The 20,044-nt window shown below is 42.7% G+C and overlaps 1 protein-coding gene across 5 annotated transcripts in view; it reads right to left on the reverse strand.

Moving 5' to 3' along the window:
• Nucleotides 1-906: 906 nt before the first annotated feature.
• LOC137130359 (zinc finger protein 516-like) overlaps nt 907-20,044 on the reverse strand; it is a 41,481-nt gene continuing 22,343 nt past the window's right edge. For 3 of the 5 annotated variants that reach the window (XM_067510420.1, XM_067510419.1, XM_067510421.1), the window contains exons 2-5: nt 15,321-17,676; nt 11,398-12,720; nt 8,796-8,900; nt 907-4,191 (exon numbers count right to left, since the gene is read on the reverse strand). In XM_067510420.1, coding sequence (XP_067366521.1) covers nt 3,998-4,191; nt 8,796-8,900; nt 11,398-12,720; nt 15,321-17,085 — 3,387 coding nt within the window. In that variant the 5' untranslated portion in view covers nt 17,086-17,676 and the 3' untranslated portion in view covers nt 907-3,997. Of the gene's footprint in view, nt 4,238-6,121; nt 6,193-8,795; nt 8,901-11,397; nt 12,721-15,320; nt 17,677-20,044 lie in introns of all 5 variants that reach the window. The other 2 variants (XM_067510422.1, XM_067510423.1) reach the window with 2 other exon arrangements.

Consider the following 20,044-nt stretch of genomic DNA (forward strand, 5'->3'; position numbering starts at 1 on the left):
GAATCGACTACATTTATGGCATAAAATAACAAGATAAAAAAAAACTTCTGAATGTTTGGGAGGAGTGAGCAAGGCGAAGGGATCAGAAGCTAAGCTGCATGCTGTAACATTACATTCATTTAAAAGCAGTGAGATACCCTCCACGTCTACGTCACCTGCATGTGATGTGTCATGTTTAAAATTCAAATAAAATGAAACCCTTTTAAGTGCACATAAATGACAACTTTGAATAATTCGATGTACAAGGAGATGAGGAAATTTCCTGCTGGGTGTCAGTGTATATTCACAACTCTATTGTATATTTTGTCTGTATTATGCACCATGAAAACTTTGATCCTGTCTGGACTTCAAAAATACATGACCCGCATATGTTTGGACTATGTGAGGAAATCAGAACAGTCAGGGGAAACTCAGTCAAACATGGAGGCAACATAGAATCACCAGTCACATTATTAAGTACACTTGTTCAACTGCTCCCTGATGGAGATCTAATCAGCCAAAAAAAATAAAAAATGCTTATTAGTTACGGGATATTTTTGCCTGGCCACGATTCATAGCATGTACTGCAGCTGTGTACTCAGTATCCAGGACACGGTGGAAGCCATGACTTCCTGCATCTGCCTGTTGCACTTCACAATTATCTGCTTCATTTATAAATAGATGTAAAGCACTGACAATAATATTTAATGACCTAAAAGGATGCCTATGATCTATGCATGGGTTTTAATCCTTTAAGTTGTACTGAGACTTTGTCTACAGGGCTCTTTGTAAATTCAGCAGTGTGAGTAACAGAGAAAAATAAAACTCTGAATCATTTTCATCTAAACTTGAACACGTTCAGTCACGGCAGCTGAGGCAAAATTTAAAACAAAGAAGCAAAACCAGATGAAACAGCGCAAACAGGTGCCATTTTGTGTGTCTTTATTGTGGACATGACATTACATCTTTTTGAAATGATGTACAAAAGTGTAACAGAACTGAGAATGGCTCAGACGAGGTAGAGCTTTCACATCGGCTTGCTGGCTTGAAAACGACACAGTATAAAAACAAAAACAACCCAGAAAAATCAAATTACAACAAACGCTCCTGTCTGCCTCTGTCCTCTCATCCTTTTTGAAGTGATAATAAATACAGATATCAACCAAATACATTTGGAATAATAATGTCTTCTAAGGTAAATTAATCATGAAGTTCATAACAAAAAAACAAACAAAAAAAAAGCAATACGGACACAAATAATACAACTGAAGAAGCATGATAAAAAAGAAAAAACCCAACCAAAGAGAAAAGAACAACACCTGCCAGCCCCTCTGGGAGGGCAACCATGACTAGCTACTGAACAATTCCTACAGTTCAGCAAAGACTAAAAACACACTCTTACATCTTTATGAAAAACATAAGCACTGCTTCACCAACATCCTCAAACTTTCCATGAGAAAACGCAGCTAAAAAAGCTGTGTCACACAGCCATCACACAACCAATGATTAGTCATTAAAATCTGTGAAGTCATTTTAACAAAAAGTCTCTAAACCAGAAGTGACACTGATGCATGTTAGCTGGCACCGTTAAAAAGACATTTCTCAAAGAAACCTTCGCTAAATGAGAACCGTTAAAGCAGTAACCTAGTCTAAGGGCACTAGTAATGCCATTTGGTTTCTACCGCTGTATATAAAGGGTTTGGTAATAGTGGATTACAGATATACAGTTTATATTACACACACACTCACTCCTGCTTCATAGTTGTTCTAAGTCACACTTCGGAGTACAAATTCATAACTGAGGAGTTAATCTTAAAGGGAATTCTGTACAACATTGGTATTAGTACTATACTACCTCGAAGGCTAGAGTATCCATTTCAAGTATTTTCACTACCCACACCTTCAATATACACATCTGTGTATTATTAGGCATATTCAAGCACACGTTATTGTATGCATATCTAAACAAACCACTGTGTAAAAACTACTGAGGTTTCAAAATAGACAGGAAGTACAGTACACTCTATGCTTTGTAATCTGTATCTGATGTGGATTTTGATTTTACACATGGAAAAAAAAAACTTCTCTGCAAATTGACAGTTCTGTCCTTGCTCTTTTCTCCGAACTGTCGTTCTCCTTCTTTTCCCCAGAGTGTCGAGACATGGCTTATTCAATCATGGGGTGGGGGTGGAAATGAGTAGCGAAATCAAAGCACAGGACACCAACTAACATTTGATCCTATAGCAAAAAAAAAAAAACATTTTAAGCTTCACACCAGCCAACATACCTAAATAAAAGCATGCTGTCACTGCAGAGGAGGTAGGCTGGTGTTCAGGGTTTGTAGAGGGAGGCGAGAGTACACTGAAGCTAGTCAACATACACTATAGAGAGGTTTCAAAAGAACGCACTAACACATAAACGCACGCTTGCACTTGTGTTAAGGCTGCGACAGCTCTACTACTCAAACCTTTGAGTGTTTTATCCCTGAACACTCTGGAAGCCTGACCTTCTGATCTCTGGCTGCTCTCTGACCCCCTTAAAGTGTCCACCTAATGTCACTGTTCAGGAACTCAGACTAGGCATGCGGGCGTTTCAGATTCTGGCTTGTTTTTCCATTTTTCCAATGCGTTAGAAAACCTGGAGAAACAGCTACGCTGGCGTGGATTTTTCCTTCTCAATCTGTTTCACTGGGGTGTTTTATTATTTTATGGATCCTGAACAAGTTTAGATTGTTTTTAAAACTAAAAAAAAGTTTTTAGTAGAGTAGTATGCTATTACATTTCTTGTAATGCCTCATATTTCCACTGTGACCTCAATGAGATCCTGACCTCTCAGGTTGGAAACCATCGTGCTAAGGCAATGTGTGCATCTGACAGGCTCTTTACCAGAGAGCCTGAGATGATTTTGGTACCAACACCTCCATCTCATATTGGGTATAGTGTAGCAAGCCGGCACGGTTTTATACATCTCTGCTGGCTGACAGTACCATAGTCTGCTTTGCAAGTACAAAATCGACAGCAGACCGCACATCTACCTGCTGCTCTCATTGTGTTAGAGTCAGTGTCTGTGTGGGAAACGCATGCTAATATGAAGGCGTTATGGAGGAAAACTGCTTCTACTCAGTCCCTTCCTCTTAAATGGAGAATAAGTGAATGACCATAAAAATAGTACACTCATTTACATTGGCTATTAAAAAACGCATTCTTTCTAATGAGCACTAAAGCATGCACCCCATTAGCATTCTCTCCCGCTCTCTCTCTTTTTAATCCCGTGTTTCTCTTCTTCTAATCATCTCCCTACACAGCCTCAGAGTGGGCGCTGCTATCTCTCCCATTACACTGGAGTCTCAGTGGAGTACAGTGGTGAAAATAAGTTTAACCCACACAAACAAAGACACAGAACCATGGGAAAACCTTGCTATGTGTCAGGTGACAGCTGATGGACTTCTCACGTAGTCTCTCAGATGGTTGGTGTCCTGAGGAATGCACAAACTCATACAATAAAGCTAGACAATAAAGCGAGATGGGGGCAACTACAGTCCTTGATTGAGCAGATCTGCAAGTTCAGTTCTTCCTCCTTTTTTTTTATAAAAACATTTGAAAAAAGCTGCACTAGGCAACTTTGATATTGGTAATTCCAAACTGGAAATTCAGAGGGCTTTTATGTGTAGATCCTTTACACCCATATAAATGACACATGACTTGCTCATTTTTGCCAGCCTTCATAACAAAGAGTCTCGACACATGAAGGGCCAGCCACCCTGACACCAGACTTCCAAAGCTCAGAACTGTGTGGCCGCATTTTGTGATTTTACATTTAGCTAATAGCCTAAAGGTTTAACTACAACCCCCCCCCACCCTCCAATAAAACTTTCAGAACCTTCATTCATTATAGAAAAAGGTTATTAGTCATTAGACTTGCGTCTTCTTCCATTCTCTGATTTTAAGAATCCTTATGATGTATTCATGTGATTTCCTGACTAATCTGGTCCTAGATCCAGTTACTGTTTCTGTAAGGTCTACTGTTCTTGTGGCATTGGTGGGTTATTGGCAGCCAGCGCTCCTCCTGCCTCCTGGCTCAAAAACGAGCTCCTTGTGTCCAGGTACTGGCTGTTGTCAAAAGGCATATGGTGGACACTCTGGACATGTGTCTTTAGGTTCCCTTTCTGAGAGGCTCGGTATGGGCAGAGCTTGCAGCAGAATGGCCTCTCCCCTGTAGACCACGGAAAACATATCAGTCAGGTACAGGCAGATGTGTTCTAAACAGTATTTAGAGAGGACAATCTTCAGTATAAAGAATTCAACAAGACACGGCAATGTAGACCATAAATGAGACTCGCTGCAGTAGAAATGCACAAAAAAGTGGGGGGGGGGAGAGTCAAGCAAACACAGACAAACATAAACCCAGACACATGGTGACATTCAACTAGAAGTATGGAGACATTATGCACATTAAGAGCAGAATTTGTATTAAATTTTCTCCACTTAATTTCACTTAAAAAGTTAACGTTGCTTCTTCATCCTGACCCAGATGGATTTACTCTTCCTTTCTCTTTTCTGCCATCTGGAGAAGAGCGCCTCACATCTGCTGTCTGAACAGTCCTACTTTTGTCTCTATGCATTTCTCTCAATCACCCAGGCCACCCCACATACACACACACACACACACACACACAAACACACGCCACATGCACCCTACAGTATACTCTCTCTTCTAATTGGACTGACCTACAATGGCACAGACACCTCGGCAAAAAGTAAATAAATAAATAAAAATAGGGAAACACACACCTGAACAAAACAAATGAGATTGCCATTTAATTGCACCTAATTATCATTTTGATAAATGGAAGAATATCAAAGCGGGAAAACAAATGACTCCCTGTGCCCCCTCCCGCACCCTTCTCCCTGAAGAAGGAACTGGGAAATATTGCTGTTATCATACATCATCAGAAACAAAACAGAGAGAAAAAGAAAGAAGGGTGGGGGTGTGAGAAAGAAATAGAGGGAGATAAAACAAAAAAAAGGTATAATTAATCACACAAAAATCTTAAAAAAAAAAAAAAAACAGCTGGAAAGACGGCGAGGCTGAGACGTGAGAGGAAAGCGCGAACTTCCATGACATCGTCCTGTGAGGAAACATGGCTGACAAAACCGGTGCTCTACATCAAGCTAAAGGTTATCGTCACCGTAAAGCAGCGTCAACACTTCATCTAATTGGACCCTCTACCGCGCCTGCTCCCATCATTCATAGTGTGCAGTAACTCTGAGTCCGTGTGAGTGTGTGTGATTAATTAAGATGGAGGCATGGTGAGTAGAACCTAGCTCTCTCCGTATGTCAAAGCTGAACAGATTCACTCCTCTGTTCCCTCAATGCTCGTCTCCGTTACTGACTCTGAAACTAAGAAAAAGAGTTCTGCAACATGTTTATTAATTCTGTTTCAAGGCTCATTTACATGTAACCCCTTAACCTTATTGCCTTTATTAGGACTGGAACTGACCGAGGGCTCTTCAGCAGAGCTCTTCTGTATGTTAGCTAGGCATCTTCACCTGGCATGCACGTATTTCCAACTGAAAACCAAAGATTATATGTCAAAAGTAAAAACATGGTTTGCGCTCATTAAGTTGCTTAACTCTGGGAAACATGTAAATGATGTGGTCTTGATATAAAATCTTCAATCTGACAATGTTGGGCTGAACGCAATAATAAAACAAAAAAACAACAGTATTTGCTTCTGACCGTATTGAATAGGGGTTTGAGTAAAATTTCCAAATGTCAGGTTCCTTTTTTCTCAACCAAATTATGCAAATGTTTTAAGTGTCATTGAAACATAAAATTCACCAGCAAAAACTGAGGTTTTCGGCGATACAGCTGTGATATGTAAACTGGATACACGTGCTGATGCTCAGGTGTGAACCAGCAAAAACAAAAACTCAGGTGTTAATGCCAGGTGCAGAGCGTGCCACATGTGACTGATACACATGGAGAGAAGAAATGAAAACAGTCACAACAAGTCAGGGAGAGGGGGGGTTGCAGCATTGACACTGACACACTCACACATGCATGCAGAGGTGAGACAGTAATTATAAGAAACATGCAGAAGCGATGGGGGAGCCCAGTGATTAGCCATCGTGCCACATACTTGTTTGGGAGCTTCAGAAGTGGTGGTGTGAGCGTCAGTACCTCTGTGGAGTCCGTTAAAATCAAACCCAACTGTGGGGGGAGAAGGAGGGCGGGGCAGAGGGAGGAGGAGGAGGAGGAGGAGGAGAAGTTGGAGGAGGAGGAGGAAGGGGAGGAGGGTAATCGGTTAAAAGCTCTACCAGATGCACACAAGCATTGTTTTTTGTTTTTTTTCTTCACTCTTCCACCACCAGCACACACTCGCGTTTGCCACCAGCACCCTTGCTAATAAAGGAAAACTGGCTTTGATGATGATGGTGATGATGGTGGTGATGATGGTGATGGAACCTGGTGGAGGCAAGTCAGCGATTTAATATGACGCATGTTAATGGAGGCCTCAGGGTGGCTGGCCTTTTCTGCCTGTGCACATCCATGCTGAAGACAACCGCTGGTGACAACATTAATTACAGCCTTGGCGACCGACTGTTTATAGAGCATGTGCGTGTGTGCTTGTGGCTGTGTGTGTGTTGATGCAATGTTTGTGTTTACAATAGGGCTTGGGGGGGACATTGAGCACTGCATCACTTACCATTTGGCCTCTGTCACTTACAATCACTGGCTGTGCCACATATCATTCACACTCTCTATAAAGAAGCTACTTAACTCACTGTCTAGGGCGATTACTGCCAGCCTGACTGATGGACAGGACAGGACAGGAGAGGGGAAAGAAAAGTGAGATGGGAGGAAAGCAGCAAACTAAGACAGGAGAGGAGAGACAAGTAGAGAGAACAACATGGTGTAGATAGAGCAAGAGGAGATAAGGTAAGATAGGAATTAGGAGTGGAGAATGACAAAAAAAGGTGAGAAGAAAAGTTGAGGATGGAGAGGAGAGGATGGAAGGTTAGAGGAAACAACAGGAAAGAGAAGAGAACAGTGGAAAAGGGAAACAGAAGGGAAGAAAAAGAAAGAAGAAAATGTTGATAATAGAGGAGGGTGGGGGTGGAAAGATAGGAGAAAAGATTAGATGGAGGAAACAGGAAATGGCAAAAGGCCTGAGGAGAAGTTGAGATTAGAGTAAACAGAGAAGGGAAAATGGAAAAGGAAAGGTGAAAAGGAGACATTAGAGGAAACAAGAGAGAAAAAGACGGAGGAGGAGACAAGAGGAAAAAAGTAAAATAAGCGGAAAAGGAAGAATAAGTGAAGAGGTGAAATGAGGGTAAAGAAGGAGTTAGGGAAGTGGGAAAAGAAAGAACATAAAAATACGGGAAGGAAAGAGGAAAGGAAAGAACATGGTGGAAGTGAAATGTATAAAAAGACTAAGTACAGGACCAGACAGGAAGTAGAAATCAAGCTCTTCAGTGGATGTCACTGGGACACATGCAAATGGATTCATCAGGCTGGCGTGGACAAATGCTGTTCTGCTTCATTAGAATGCACAATTCCATCTCTCTAATTGACATGTGATTAATAATGTATACAATTTGTCACAGGTCAGTATCCGGAGCAAATCATGTTTCAGTTTAAAAAATAGAGACAGCTGCCCAGCCCAGGGCCAGGAAGGACTCACAGACTGGCTGTCACACTCAGCTGAACAAAAAGATCTGTTCTGATTTATTTTGGAGAATACCGGGACGGGGCAGACGTATGAGAGTCAGATGATGAAATACTGTTGAGAATCCCCATGCATATATTCTCCACATCCCATGTGAGCGTTTCAGGGTGGATAAATAACTGCGAGGAACATTGTGTGTGTGCACAAGTGGCACGAGAATGAGTCGGCACCGTTGAAGATGTGTCCAAAATAAAAAAAAAAATAAATCATAGAATTACATGAATATGTAGGTAGTAAAGCTGTGCAACAGGTCAAAGCAGGATGCTGGATGTCTCTTACGTAGAACATGCAAAATTGTTACTGCTGTTCCTCTTTGCTGAGCTCATTTGTTTTTCTCCATTTCTCTGTTAAATAAATTTACAGTTGTGATTGTATAAAATTGGGCCCCTGGACACAGACGGGAAAGAAACCCTCACCTCACCCTTTTCTTTTTGGTCCTATTAAGACAGTTGTGGACATTTTGTCCTATTTTTGGATGCTCTGTGTCCGTTTCTATCATTTTGGTCTGTTTTTACATGTTTTATGTGTTTTTATTTAGTCATTTTGTGCATCTTTTGAACAGTTTTAGGTCATTGTTGGTCATGTTTTAGTTGTTTTGTATCCGTCTGACCTTTTTACCATTTGTGTCAGTTCTCTTTATGGTTAATTCGGGGCTCCTGCAGACCTGAAGCCCTATTTAATAGCTCAAATGGCTGGTTTGTTTTTCACTTTGACATGTTTCCTTTCAACACAACTGCTTATAAACCTGATTTGGAACATATGACATGTTTTAGAAATCTGTTATTCATAATTCATTATTTTTTGGCCAACAATAAAATACTTGTGTAGCATTTTCCCAATAATTCCAATTTTCAGGCTCAGTTTTTTCCAGTTGTGAGATGAACAAGCAATACTGATTATTATAACATTTTAATGAGGTTTGAAAATGTATATTTTAAATGTTATTTCTGTCTTTAGTATAATATTACAAAGCTGATAAACAGAGCAATGGTTTCAATTGTTTTGTGCAGCCAATAGGTCCATGTGTACATGTGCAATCTGTGTCCATGTGGGTGTGTGTAATGGTAATATTGGCTGTGTTTACCTGTGTGGGATCTCATATGAGTGCGCAGGTGGCTAGGCTGACTGAAAGTCTTCCCGCACTCACGACAGAAATACTGTCCATGTCGCATGAGGGACCTCAGCATCCCTGATAATAGAGAGAAAGAGAGAGGATACAATTAAAGAGCAAATCTTGAGAAAAAAACCCTCAACTAACAACTGAAGCTCTTCAGGGGACCCTGTGTTAGAGATAATTATGGAATCTATTCAGGTTAGATCAACAAGTGTCTTTTTAAAAGACGGTCCAGACATTACAGTATGTCAATATCGAGTTTAAATTGTATGCACAAAATGGCAAAAAGGATATTAAAATATTGTGATTATCTTTTCTTTTTTTTTTTCCCCGAAGAATGTTAATAAACAAAAGCAAATGTATCCCTGCATTCCTTTCCAAGGTTTAATGAGAATTTTTTGTGAAGAGTGGAGTGAAAGTAGACGTAGTAGTAGTAGTAGTAGTAGTGGAATCGGCATCAGTTCATCCCAAAGCAGAAGACATTTTCAGGTTTCAGTGTTTGCAGAGATTGAATGAAGACATAAAGGTCAGTTATGGGCAGAAAGTGTGTGGGTGTACACAAGCACGGAGCCCGGTTGGAGCGGTGGAGGTAGGTAGTGTCAGTAGTGGACTTGCGCAAGCACCATTAGTATGTCTAATGTGTCATTATGAGCGGCTAGCTCCAGGGGCTGGACTGCAGCTGTCACACAGCATCATCTCAGAGGCTGACAGCCAGACACACACAGCACACACACACACTGCATAAATTACAGGCAATTAAAACGCCCCGGCTGTGATGTGCCCGCTCCACTGCCCGTGTGTCACATGTCAGGTGTGTGTATCTGCATGCGTATGTGTTACAAGAGTTGTATATATGTGTGTTTGGTCCAAGGAAGGAAAGTGAGGCATGGGCCATGGCACACACTGGCTCCATTTACACAAACACACACCATGATGCATCAACACTAACACTACCTGCACAAGTCATCTGTGTATGGTAATGGCCTTCTTCCTAGAGGTTGTGACAATGATTTGCCATTGTTGACGAGTTCAGTGTAATTATCTACCATGACGACGGAGTTTTGACAAACAGGACAAACCTACTGAGATTTCTCTGCTTGAGAAAAACTGGATAAATGATAAACAGGGGAGTCACATCATTTTAAAACCTCCTTAAATAACCTCTCTCTGACAACAAGCCTTGTACCTCTTATTACAAGGCTTTTATACACATCCTGTAGAGAGCTTGACTGTGTTACTTGCACAATTAACCAAATGAAAATTAAAACTTTTTTAAGATGTTCTAGTTCTCCTGTTACAGCAGGACAAGGAGAATGGGGGGTGGGGTCGGGGTTGGGGGGTGACAGAGAGTGTCTCTGGCAGCCCCACTGCTGGCCTCTGGATACTCTACTTCCACTCTGGGCCGCCAGCCCTTCTCACTGATGCACTAATGAAAGACAAGACAGAGCTGGACGGAAAACACAAGCAGACACACACACACACACAAACCCACACACATTACAGAGGGAAAAGGGAGAAAGACTCAGTTGCTCAAAAAAAGGTCACTTTATAGCATGTGACTCAAAGGGCTAAGGCGGATCGTGACGATATGCGCCTGGACGGGTGACAGCGATGTCATGCGTCTGCTCTGGGGCTGTTGTCTTTGACCCCTGGCTCCATACAGCCCCACTTGACCTTAGAGACACAACTGAAAATGGGCAAATAATATGAATGTTCAGTAATGACCATTTCCAAAGCAGCTGGTGGGGTAATTATTCTGTCTCATCTCTCTCTTTGCCTCTTATGTTCCCTCTCTCTCGGTTTTGCCTCCCTCTATTCGCATCTGTGCGAGTCTCTCATCAGCCAGAGCCATGACCTAAACAGTTTGTGACAGCTTTCTGGGAAAGTGGAGCTGGAGACTAGGCACGCCTTGCAGACCTGTGACTAGTAAAGGTTCTCTCTTGTCTTTCATGGGGAAACAAAAATTACACACAAGCACACTCCTTTTGAATCTAAAAACCCACGAACAGATGGACACACGTGCACAGAAACACATACTGCCCCAGATACAGCTTTTAATCACGCATGCTCATTTTAAGAGCTCTGCTCTTTATTACTCAAAACCTTGTCAGAATAGGGCCGAATGTGCGCCAGTCAATCACTTCTTGCCATATGGTGTGTTAGTGAGAGAGAGAGAGAGACTCAATGTCAGTTATAAAAGGTTAAATATGTTTACCTGATTAAGTATTGTTCGTATATTGACTGTGGATCTATAACTATGGGTTTTTTCATGATTCAGCTTGTCAAGGTTAGTCAGTTCTATTCACAGCAGCTCAAAAACAAGATGCTCAACCACTGGAAAATGTTTCTCTTCAACTCTTGACATTTGACATTTTCTCCAAAGCAGAGATCCTCTGGGCATTTTGTATGTGAGCTGATGATGAGGGATTTTACTGGACTTTCTCCAAAAGAGCCTTTCTAATTTATGGATTTAAATCAACAAATAACAATATTTTGAACTGTGTAACTACACATTTTTACAAATACATATGTAAATCAGCCAAACAAATACTGAACAACATTTTCCCCATACCAGTGGGATCCAACAGGGCATTGGTCGCACCCCAGCGGTGGTAGAGGGCAGCCAGTTCATGGGGGCTGTAGTTTTTGAGGAAGCTGAAGATGTCAGCTGGCATCTCCTGTGCCTCTGAGATTGGCTCCTCCTTCACATCTCCATGGGAATCAGAAGGCAATGAAGAAGAGGAGGAAGAGGATGAGGAAGAGGAGGAAATCTGTAGAGTGCCTCTATGTGCCTGGGAGGTTCCGTAGCCGTGTCCTGGCGTAGAGCTATGAGTAATGGTGCTGGGCCTTGTAGTGTTAGTCCGGCTCTGGTTGTGGGAGTTGAGAAGTGGTTGATGAGCGGAGCCCCTGGCCTGGTTGTAGTCTGCTAGGCCGTGCTTGCTGGACAGCATGAAACCCAGGCCCTCTTGAGGCAATAGGTAGCGGTCGGCCATCCTGGAAGCTGTAGCAGAGCTGGGACTCCGGGCTGAGGAACGTGAGAGGGAGGCAGTGCTCTTCTCTAAGGAGCTGGGGGATGGCAACGGGCTTCCCCGAGGGTACACATCCACTTTGGGTTTGAAGCGAGTCTGATGACTCTGGTCCTCTGTTTGTTTGATGCTGCTGCTGCTGCTTGTGGTGCTGCTGCCTGACCGTGCAGGGACTCTCCCAGCTTGGGTCCCCGAGGTGGATGAGGAGCCCCGGGAGGATGAGGGGGAGGGGGTAGGAGCTGATGATGAGGGTGTGGCTGGCTTGCTTTTCTTTAAAACATCACTAGAGCACGTTGGAGGCTCGGTACGCTGGGCGCGTATCGCTGAAGGCAATGGTGGGCACTCTTTGCCTTCCAGGACTGGTGGGGGACCAGTTCGTCTCCTAAAGGATAATGATCTGTCCTTGGAGCCCTTTAAGTTGTTTTTCAAGGCCCATTTAGGAGCCAGATTGGAGCTACTGCTATTGATGCGATGAGCCACAGTCTGGTGCATCCAGAGCACCTCTGGGTAGCGGGTGGAGTGAGAGCAGAAGGAGCACTTGTGGTTAGGAAGGCTCTTCCTGTCCAGGGTTAAGGAGGTTACGCCCCTGCAACCTTCAGCTCTGACACATAGATCCACAGGGATCAAGCTGGGGTCAAGAGGGGAGGATTGAGCTGAGGGATAAGCAGAAGAGGATGCAGAGTTGCTCAATCCCTGAAGAAGCGCTTTCTTCAGCTTAGGATAACCACTAGTGGTGCCTCTGTCTGAGCCGGAACTCGGGCTGGCCCCAACTTCAGGGGCAGCTGGGTGTTGGGCACGAACATGGGCCAGAAAAGCCTGAGACTCTGTGGCTACAAATTTGCACAGGCTGCAGATGTAAGGCTTCTCATCTGTCGGAGAGAGACAACATAAAGCTTAGTACCTGACAAGGGAAATCATTACGTTCTATGTTTCATTTGTTGAGCAGATATTTCATAAAGCTGAAATAAGAGGTTCTACCATGTAGGCTTTTACCAGCTGTGAGTCAAAAATTATTGCTTCACTTCACTGAGTCACTTTCCTATTTTTCCTCCAGATGTAGCCACCAGGTTGCACTGTTGGTGCAGTTTTCCTACATTCTCCCTTTTCATTCTAAACCTGCCAACATTGCTTTTCAGGGATATGCAGTCTTAGCCATGTCCCAAATGCTAATCTATCGAACACGTAATCATCATCATTTTGATAAACTTGTGTCAAAGCAGTTGAGAATTATTTGTTTCATTTCTATGATGTGTTATCATCCATATTGTGTGAAACAACTGCATTATGAAATCAAATATTTACATAGAATTGAGTCAACTGCTGTTTGACATGTCCAACTACTGTGTGACATTAAACTGCACAGATGTTTACTGTACAGAGCCAATTTGGTGGATTCCTGATGTGCAGCTTTATAAATCCCCCACTAGGTGGCAGAAATGTTCTGTCTTTTTAACAAGTCAGTTTTACTCTGGTCAAAAGTTGATAACTGCCACAGGGATTAATATGAGGAAACGTAATCATAGGAATGTAATAAGAATATATTGAATATGCAGATTGCAGTATTATGTTGTTAGAAGGAAATTAAACAAAGTGACCCAAGAAAATCCTCAAATAGGAGCTAAATAATACCGTACAGCTCATGAAGTCTTCTGTCTTACAAAATACAATTACATTATTGCACTCTTCACTACCCCTCCTCATTTTTACAGCTCCAGTAACCTGCCATCTGTTTTTCATTCAGCTTCCTGTTGGCAGCACTCGCCAATAATCACAGCTCAGTCTCTGCCAAGGTAAAACCTTCGGGCTGGGCAGTTTAGCAAGCAGAGTGGAAAGACTAGTGGGTCCTGTTTATCATGCAGATATTATTATATCAGTGATCATTTATTCAATGCATCAACTAAGCTAAGTAACTGAGAATCAGCCAAAATATTTTTATTGCCTTTCCAAAGTATCAATGCAATCGTGATTTAGTCTCACAGGCACACAAAGATAAAAAAAACACACACTGACACAAACACTGCCCAGAAGGAGTAAAGGACTAATCTCTCTGAGAACCACAAATTAATCTTTAATCAATTTAACAGGTTTGTCCAAAAGCCTATGAAGGTGTGTTTATCAGTATATGCATGCACACATGTCCGCTTGGTATTTGCATTCCCAAAAAAGTATCTAAATAGCTTTAAGGGACATCAAAGTATTTGGGACTACAGTGTCCTCTGAGTGCCTTTTATCCCCCTAGCCCTGCATCCTTCTCCATCAGGAGGTGACTCTATAAATAACCAATCCCTCAGACATCAGGCAGCCTGTCTGCCTCAATGGTAAGAAGAGTGGCTGAGTGACAGTGGAAGTGTCACGGGGGTAACCTTAGAGACTAGGAAAGAGTTAGAGGGGACGGGGACGAAAGGTCAAAAGAAAAGGTTGCACAGATGAAGTATTAGCGTGTTGCTTTGGTAAAAGCTGAAATGTTTTTCCACACAAGTCATATTTCAAATATTTGCAAAATGGCATCTGTATATTATTTCACATTTTACCATGTCTACAGTTATTACATTGAATTAAAAAGATAATGTACTTCAAATGCAATTCCTGAAACAAAACACCAAGAGAGAGTGAATGCTGTACAGTAAAGAGCTGACAAAGCCTTTAACTTCCAGTAAAGAGTAAAAAAAAAAAAAAAACTTAGAAATATTTCCAAGCCAAAGAAATAGAAAGATGAGCAAAAAAAAAAAAAAGAAAATGAATTCACACAGATAGGGGCTGGGGGGTGGGGAGAGTTTCCTGAGACAGGAAGACCTGAAATAGCACACAGCTCGATCAGGCCCAAAGAAATGCTGCTACCATTTTTGAATGTCTGTACTAACAGGGACGAATGAAAACAATAACTTCAATAACACATTCTTAGTTATTCAGTACCATACCACATGTTTTTTAGTGAGTTTGAAAGATAAGCTCATGTGCTGCATACACAGGGATCCCTTTAGTCTATTTGAGCTGTGATTATGGGTGTTATGCCCTTTTTTTGCTCTGCAGTGTTTATTGGATGTAGAGGTGAAAAAATGATTGGCATTCAAAAAATGTTCTGTCTGAAAGGCACAGAGTTTCACTTAACTGTAAACCAACCTAAATGAACCTAAGTGAACTTGCTGTTTGCTCTGCGATACATGTTGCAGTTATAAACAGGATTTTCACTGCCAATTAAAGTTTATTGACCATATTTGATAGTATTGATGTTCTATTAAACAGCTAAAGTCAGATGCAATGTCGACATTTTGCCACATGGTGGCTCTAGTTCCCACTCATTAGAAGCTGAGGAGCTGCACCTATACACAGCCCATTTGGCCAGCAGTCAATTACTACAGAGTGACAGAGTCAGAAGTGTGGAGACGTGAAATGGGTCATTTCTGCTCCTTAAAGGTTTTGCAGTGCATCTTGCAGTAAATACAGTAAAAGTAAAAGGCTGGTGACAAACCTGAAAGCTCCCCAGAGTTTGCAGTACCCATCTCTGAGGCCTGGTTTCCCAGAGTGGAGGCTGGTGGAGAGTCTCCGTAACCTGGGGTGCTGGGCCGGCTGGGCGATCCTGACTCCGGATCGCTGGTGGAGCCCCATCGGTCGCCCCTTGCAGTTCTTTCCTTGTCTCCCCCTGATGCTCTGCCTGCGTCCTTCCTGTGGACCCTCTGGTGGACTATCATCTGATGACGGCTGCGGAACACCTTTCCACACTCAAAGCACTCATTGGACTTGGATGAAATTTGCGACTGGGATGCTCGTCGTCGTTCCTGGCGTGACGAAGGCCGGTATTCAGAGTCACTGAGGCTCTCTGGTGTCCGGTCCCCAGAAGAAGCATGGCTTCCCAACCCGGAGCTGCTGCGTCTGCCTGAGCTGCGTTTGTCTCGACTTTGCAGAACATAACGACTGCTCTCCTTCTCAAAAACCACAGCTCCTTCAGCAAGGGCCTCTTCCCCCATACTCCCTTCCCCGTAGAAGACCTTGTAACCCGGCTCCACTGGCTCCACAACACGTCCTTTAGTTGCCAACTGCCAGGCTTGGTAGCTGCAAACTGGATCTAGCTCCTGGATTCTTTGACCCAGGACCTCCTTCTCACTCTCTACTTCCACATCCAGGGGCTTTTTCTGAACAGGCTGGAGGTTTAAGTAGTCAAGGAAGCGTTTCTTAGCAGCTGGTGAGTCCTCATCTTCGCTTGCATTGCAGTGGATTTGGGTTTTTTTGCCACAGATGAAATTGTGGACTTTTTCATGTGCTCTCAAGCTCTCTTTGCTGTGGAACAGGTTCCCACATTTGGAGCACATCTGATAGGGAGATGTAACAGACCCAGTAACAATATCGGGATCCTGGGCTACATCATTGATGGTGGCTGGAAGCTCAGCTGAATCTGCTTTAGAACGTGACCTGGATTTGGTGTTGTGTGTTTTCATGTGAGATTTGAGAAACCAGGCTTCACGGAACCGCCGCCCACAAATACGGCAGCAGTGGTCCAGGATACCAGCATGTTTCTTCATGTGCGACTTCAAAAACCAGGCTTGGGTAAAGACCTGGCCACAGGTCTCACAGGGGAAGTTCCCATCACTCTGGGATTGGCTGGTATCAGGCTCAATCACAGCCTCTTCCTTCACAGTGTTCTCCTCTTCCGTGTCTGCTGTGATGTGGACCTTTTCAATGTGGCTGAGGAGCTGGTCTTCCCGCTGAGCCTCATACCCACAAAGACGGCAACAGTAAGGCCGCTGGTCAGTAACATGCTTCTCCCTTTTCAAGCTCCGCGCAGGCACTTTTCTCCGACTCTCCTCACCACTGTCTCCATTAATCATCCTATTACAGGCTGAGCTGCTCTTAGTTGGACTCGTTCCTCCGTCGAGACCCTCCGAAACACTCATCTCCTCCTCTTCGGCCCCACCCTCGTCATCCTCGTTTGGGTGATGGCTAGAGAGAGTGCCGAGTTTGTGGCTGCGGATGTGAACTTTGAGGTTGCCCTTCTGAGAGGCCCTATGGTCACAGTAGGGGCATTTATAGGGGCGTGCACCCGTGTGGCGTCTCATATGTTGTGACAATGAGCTCAGGAACGGGAAGCTGCGCCCACAGACGCTGCAATCGTATGCCCCAGGGATTTTGTTATCCTCACCGTCAATCTCATTTCCAGGGCAGACCTTGTCTGCACCCAGCTTCTCCTTCTGGCCTCCTGCCTGGGTCTCTATCACCTCCATACTGTCTCTAGTATTCATAGTACAAACTAATCAACCCCTCCTCCTGGCCTTTTGCAAACTCAATAAAACTTCAAGCTACTGCTATCTGCAGCTGCACATCTAGGGACGTCTAGCTTGGCTTTGTTGGTCAGTTAAAATGCTATCTGCTTTCTATCATCCAGAGATGTGGCTGCTTACACAGCAGCTCGCTTAGCACTCTCCAGTTACTGGATGTAACACCACCTATCCATCTTCATCTAGCACTGTCAGTAATTCAGTGACTCAATCTCTATGTGCAACTGGCAACACAAAAAGCAAGGTTTGCACTTTTCACATTTGCTTAGAAATGGTTAACAATATTTCAGGCTAACAACAGCCTAATATTTACTGTAAAACTGAGATTTCGGTCTAAGTATGATGTGTGAGCTTTTCCTGTAATTTCAGGTCATCATTGGGTCAGTATTTGGGGAATTTTCGGTGTCAGCGTAGCTAATCCATCAAATTCCTGCTCTTCATATCACAAGCGTCTCTTCTTCATCCTCACTTTTTATGTGCATGAACAGCTGTCAAGTCTTATAAGAGTGAGCTCTCTATAGCACGGTCTGCATGTACTGTGTCTTCTACCTGTGACTAAAAGAGACAAGGAATTGGAGGGAGACAAAGAGTTGGGGAGAGGGAGAGAAAAGAGACAAGGAACATGTTAGTAAAGCAAAAAACACTTTCAGTTTTCAGCCACATTCACTTGCCATGTGCATACACCAAGTTAGCTACTATATGTAGGAGGACTATGTGTCACAGAGCAGACATCTATGTGCATCTGTGGTAATGTAGTGAATCCAAAAGTAGGTGAAACCAAAAACTCAAGTCATTATGAAATATAATCAATGATATGTATTTAGAAACTCACAGATATGTGCTTTTTGCTATGGTACTTACAAAACTTGACAAACTATTCTTCACCTTTTGAAATTTCTTAAAATCCATTGCAACTAAAACCAGTTAGAACAAAGTGCAAAGAGCGTCCAGGTGACTTTTACAGTATGTGTGTATGTCCACTACATATCTGTGGCACTACCACTATGCATGTGCACGTATGTGTGCATGTTGGGATTGTGCGCGAGTCGTGCACAGCTCGGGGGCTCTGACTCCACACTGGCTGAGTCGACACTTTACACAATCAGGGTGAGTTGTTGGTGAGTCCTGTTAGCATCAGCAAGATCAGCAGTGCCACCATATTCCCTCCCCATACTGGCCTCACGCACCCGCCTCAACTGACACTATCACATGACAGGGATCTTAAGTACACAACAGGAAGTGGCTCTTCAGACAGTTTGCTTTGCTCTGTTTCTCAGACAGGAGCTGAATGGGGTCAGAGAGGGAGTCAAAAAGAAAGAGAAACAGAGAGGGTGATAGACAAAGACTTTTTTTAACCGTGTTGACTAAATTCATGTTGCTTAAAATGTCCTAGTGTGGACTGTTTCCATAATTTGTACATGTTCATCAACAGTTTTCTTCACTGCTGTTGTTTCAAAATGTCAATACATTCTGTAATATTAAGAATTCATTAAATCTTACTCTGTTATACATGTTGAAATTGTGAGATGCTTTCATCACATTTCTTTATTATGACCTATAATAATTACTTTTTGCTAAGTCCCAAGAAATCACTACCTATTAATCCCATCTTTATTATCTTCTGTCAGCTCAGTAAAACATGAATGAATTAGATGACTTTGTTTTTCTTTGGTGAACCAATTTAACTTTTTTCATATAAAATTATAAGCGGCATCCAAAGTCCTAATTGCATAAAGAGCAAAACTCTGAAACCTGAAAAGAAATTTCCATGGCAAACTAGAGTATTAATTTCAGCAGATACTAGAGCCTGAAAGTGTAGACTATATGAAATGTGACTGACAGCATTATTACAGGCTATTATATAGAGTGCCAGAGCCCATAAGCTGAGTTACTGCCAGGCTCTAATTATAAGTGAATAATTGATCATAATCATAAGAGGATAAGGTGGTGGAGGAGGGAACTTAGCACAAGAACAATCATATGTCTTAAACTCCCGCACTGAAAATGACTACCCTGTGCCAGAGCCACCAATCTATCTAGAGTGATTTATGCTATTGAAAGCAGGGCGGCCTGAACGGTTCACCATGCTTCCTTCTGGAGGGCTTAGTTAGCTGAGGTTTCGTGTGAACAAGGGCTCTTCCAGCCAGAGGTGCAGCTGTAGTACTTTGAGACGTATATGTATTATCCTCTCACTGTTTAAATATAATCAATGCTGTTGATAAAAGAAAAAGATAGGGGCTCAGTGTTGCAACGCTGACCTGTCTGCCCTGTTGAGTCACATAGAGTAACACTTTCCAATTGTATTTTACCCATTGACACAACATATATTCAAATATGACCAAGTAAATCCCCAAAAGAGCTCATTTCAGGAACTTGGGAGCTTAATTTTCCACCTCTTCATATAAGGAACAAAGAAGCTTGAGTGAATAAAATCCAACACATGGCATAACAGACTTTTACGAGATGAAAGACACAAAAATAAAATAATGGAAACAAAGTGTCTGCACGTCATGATAGTATTTATTAACACGTAAGAGTTTCTGCCAGTATTAACTGGTCTTGGTGACTGGGGGTCAGGAGGGATGGGAAGGGATTGTTGAGACTACTTAACAGTAGGTCTGTCATCCACCAGACAGTCACATGTTCAAATTAAAATGTAATAAGATTAGCTGGCAGAAGGGAAACAATGCAGGCTGCTCGCCATACAGGCCAAAGAGGCGACAAATTGGCTCAAGGAGGGAGAAATTGTCCAGGAAAGATGGGAAAGATTACCAATCATTGAAGCCATCAAAAAGAGACAAGGCATCAAAGCTCTATTAAAAGCCAACATGGGATGATTAATGGATACAAATTCTCCTTGAAGCTTGAAAGAACAGTCCAATTTGTAAACCTTGACTGTCATTGACTTCCCCCAGCTTATTAA

This window comes from Channa argus, chromosome 7, assembly GCF_033026475.1.
Source record: "Channa argus isolate prfri chromosome 7, Channa argus male v1.0, whole genome shotgun sequence".
NCBI lineage: Eukaryota > Metazoa > Chordata > Actinopteri > Anabantiformes > Channidae > Channa > Channa argus.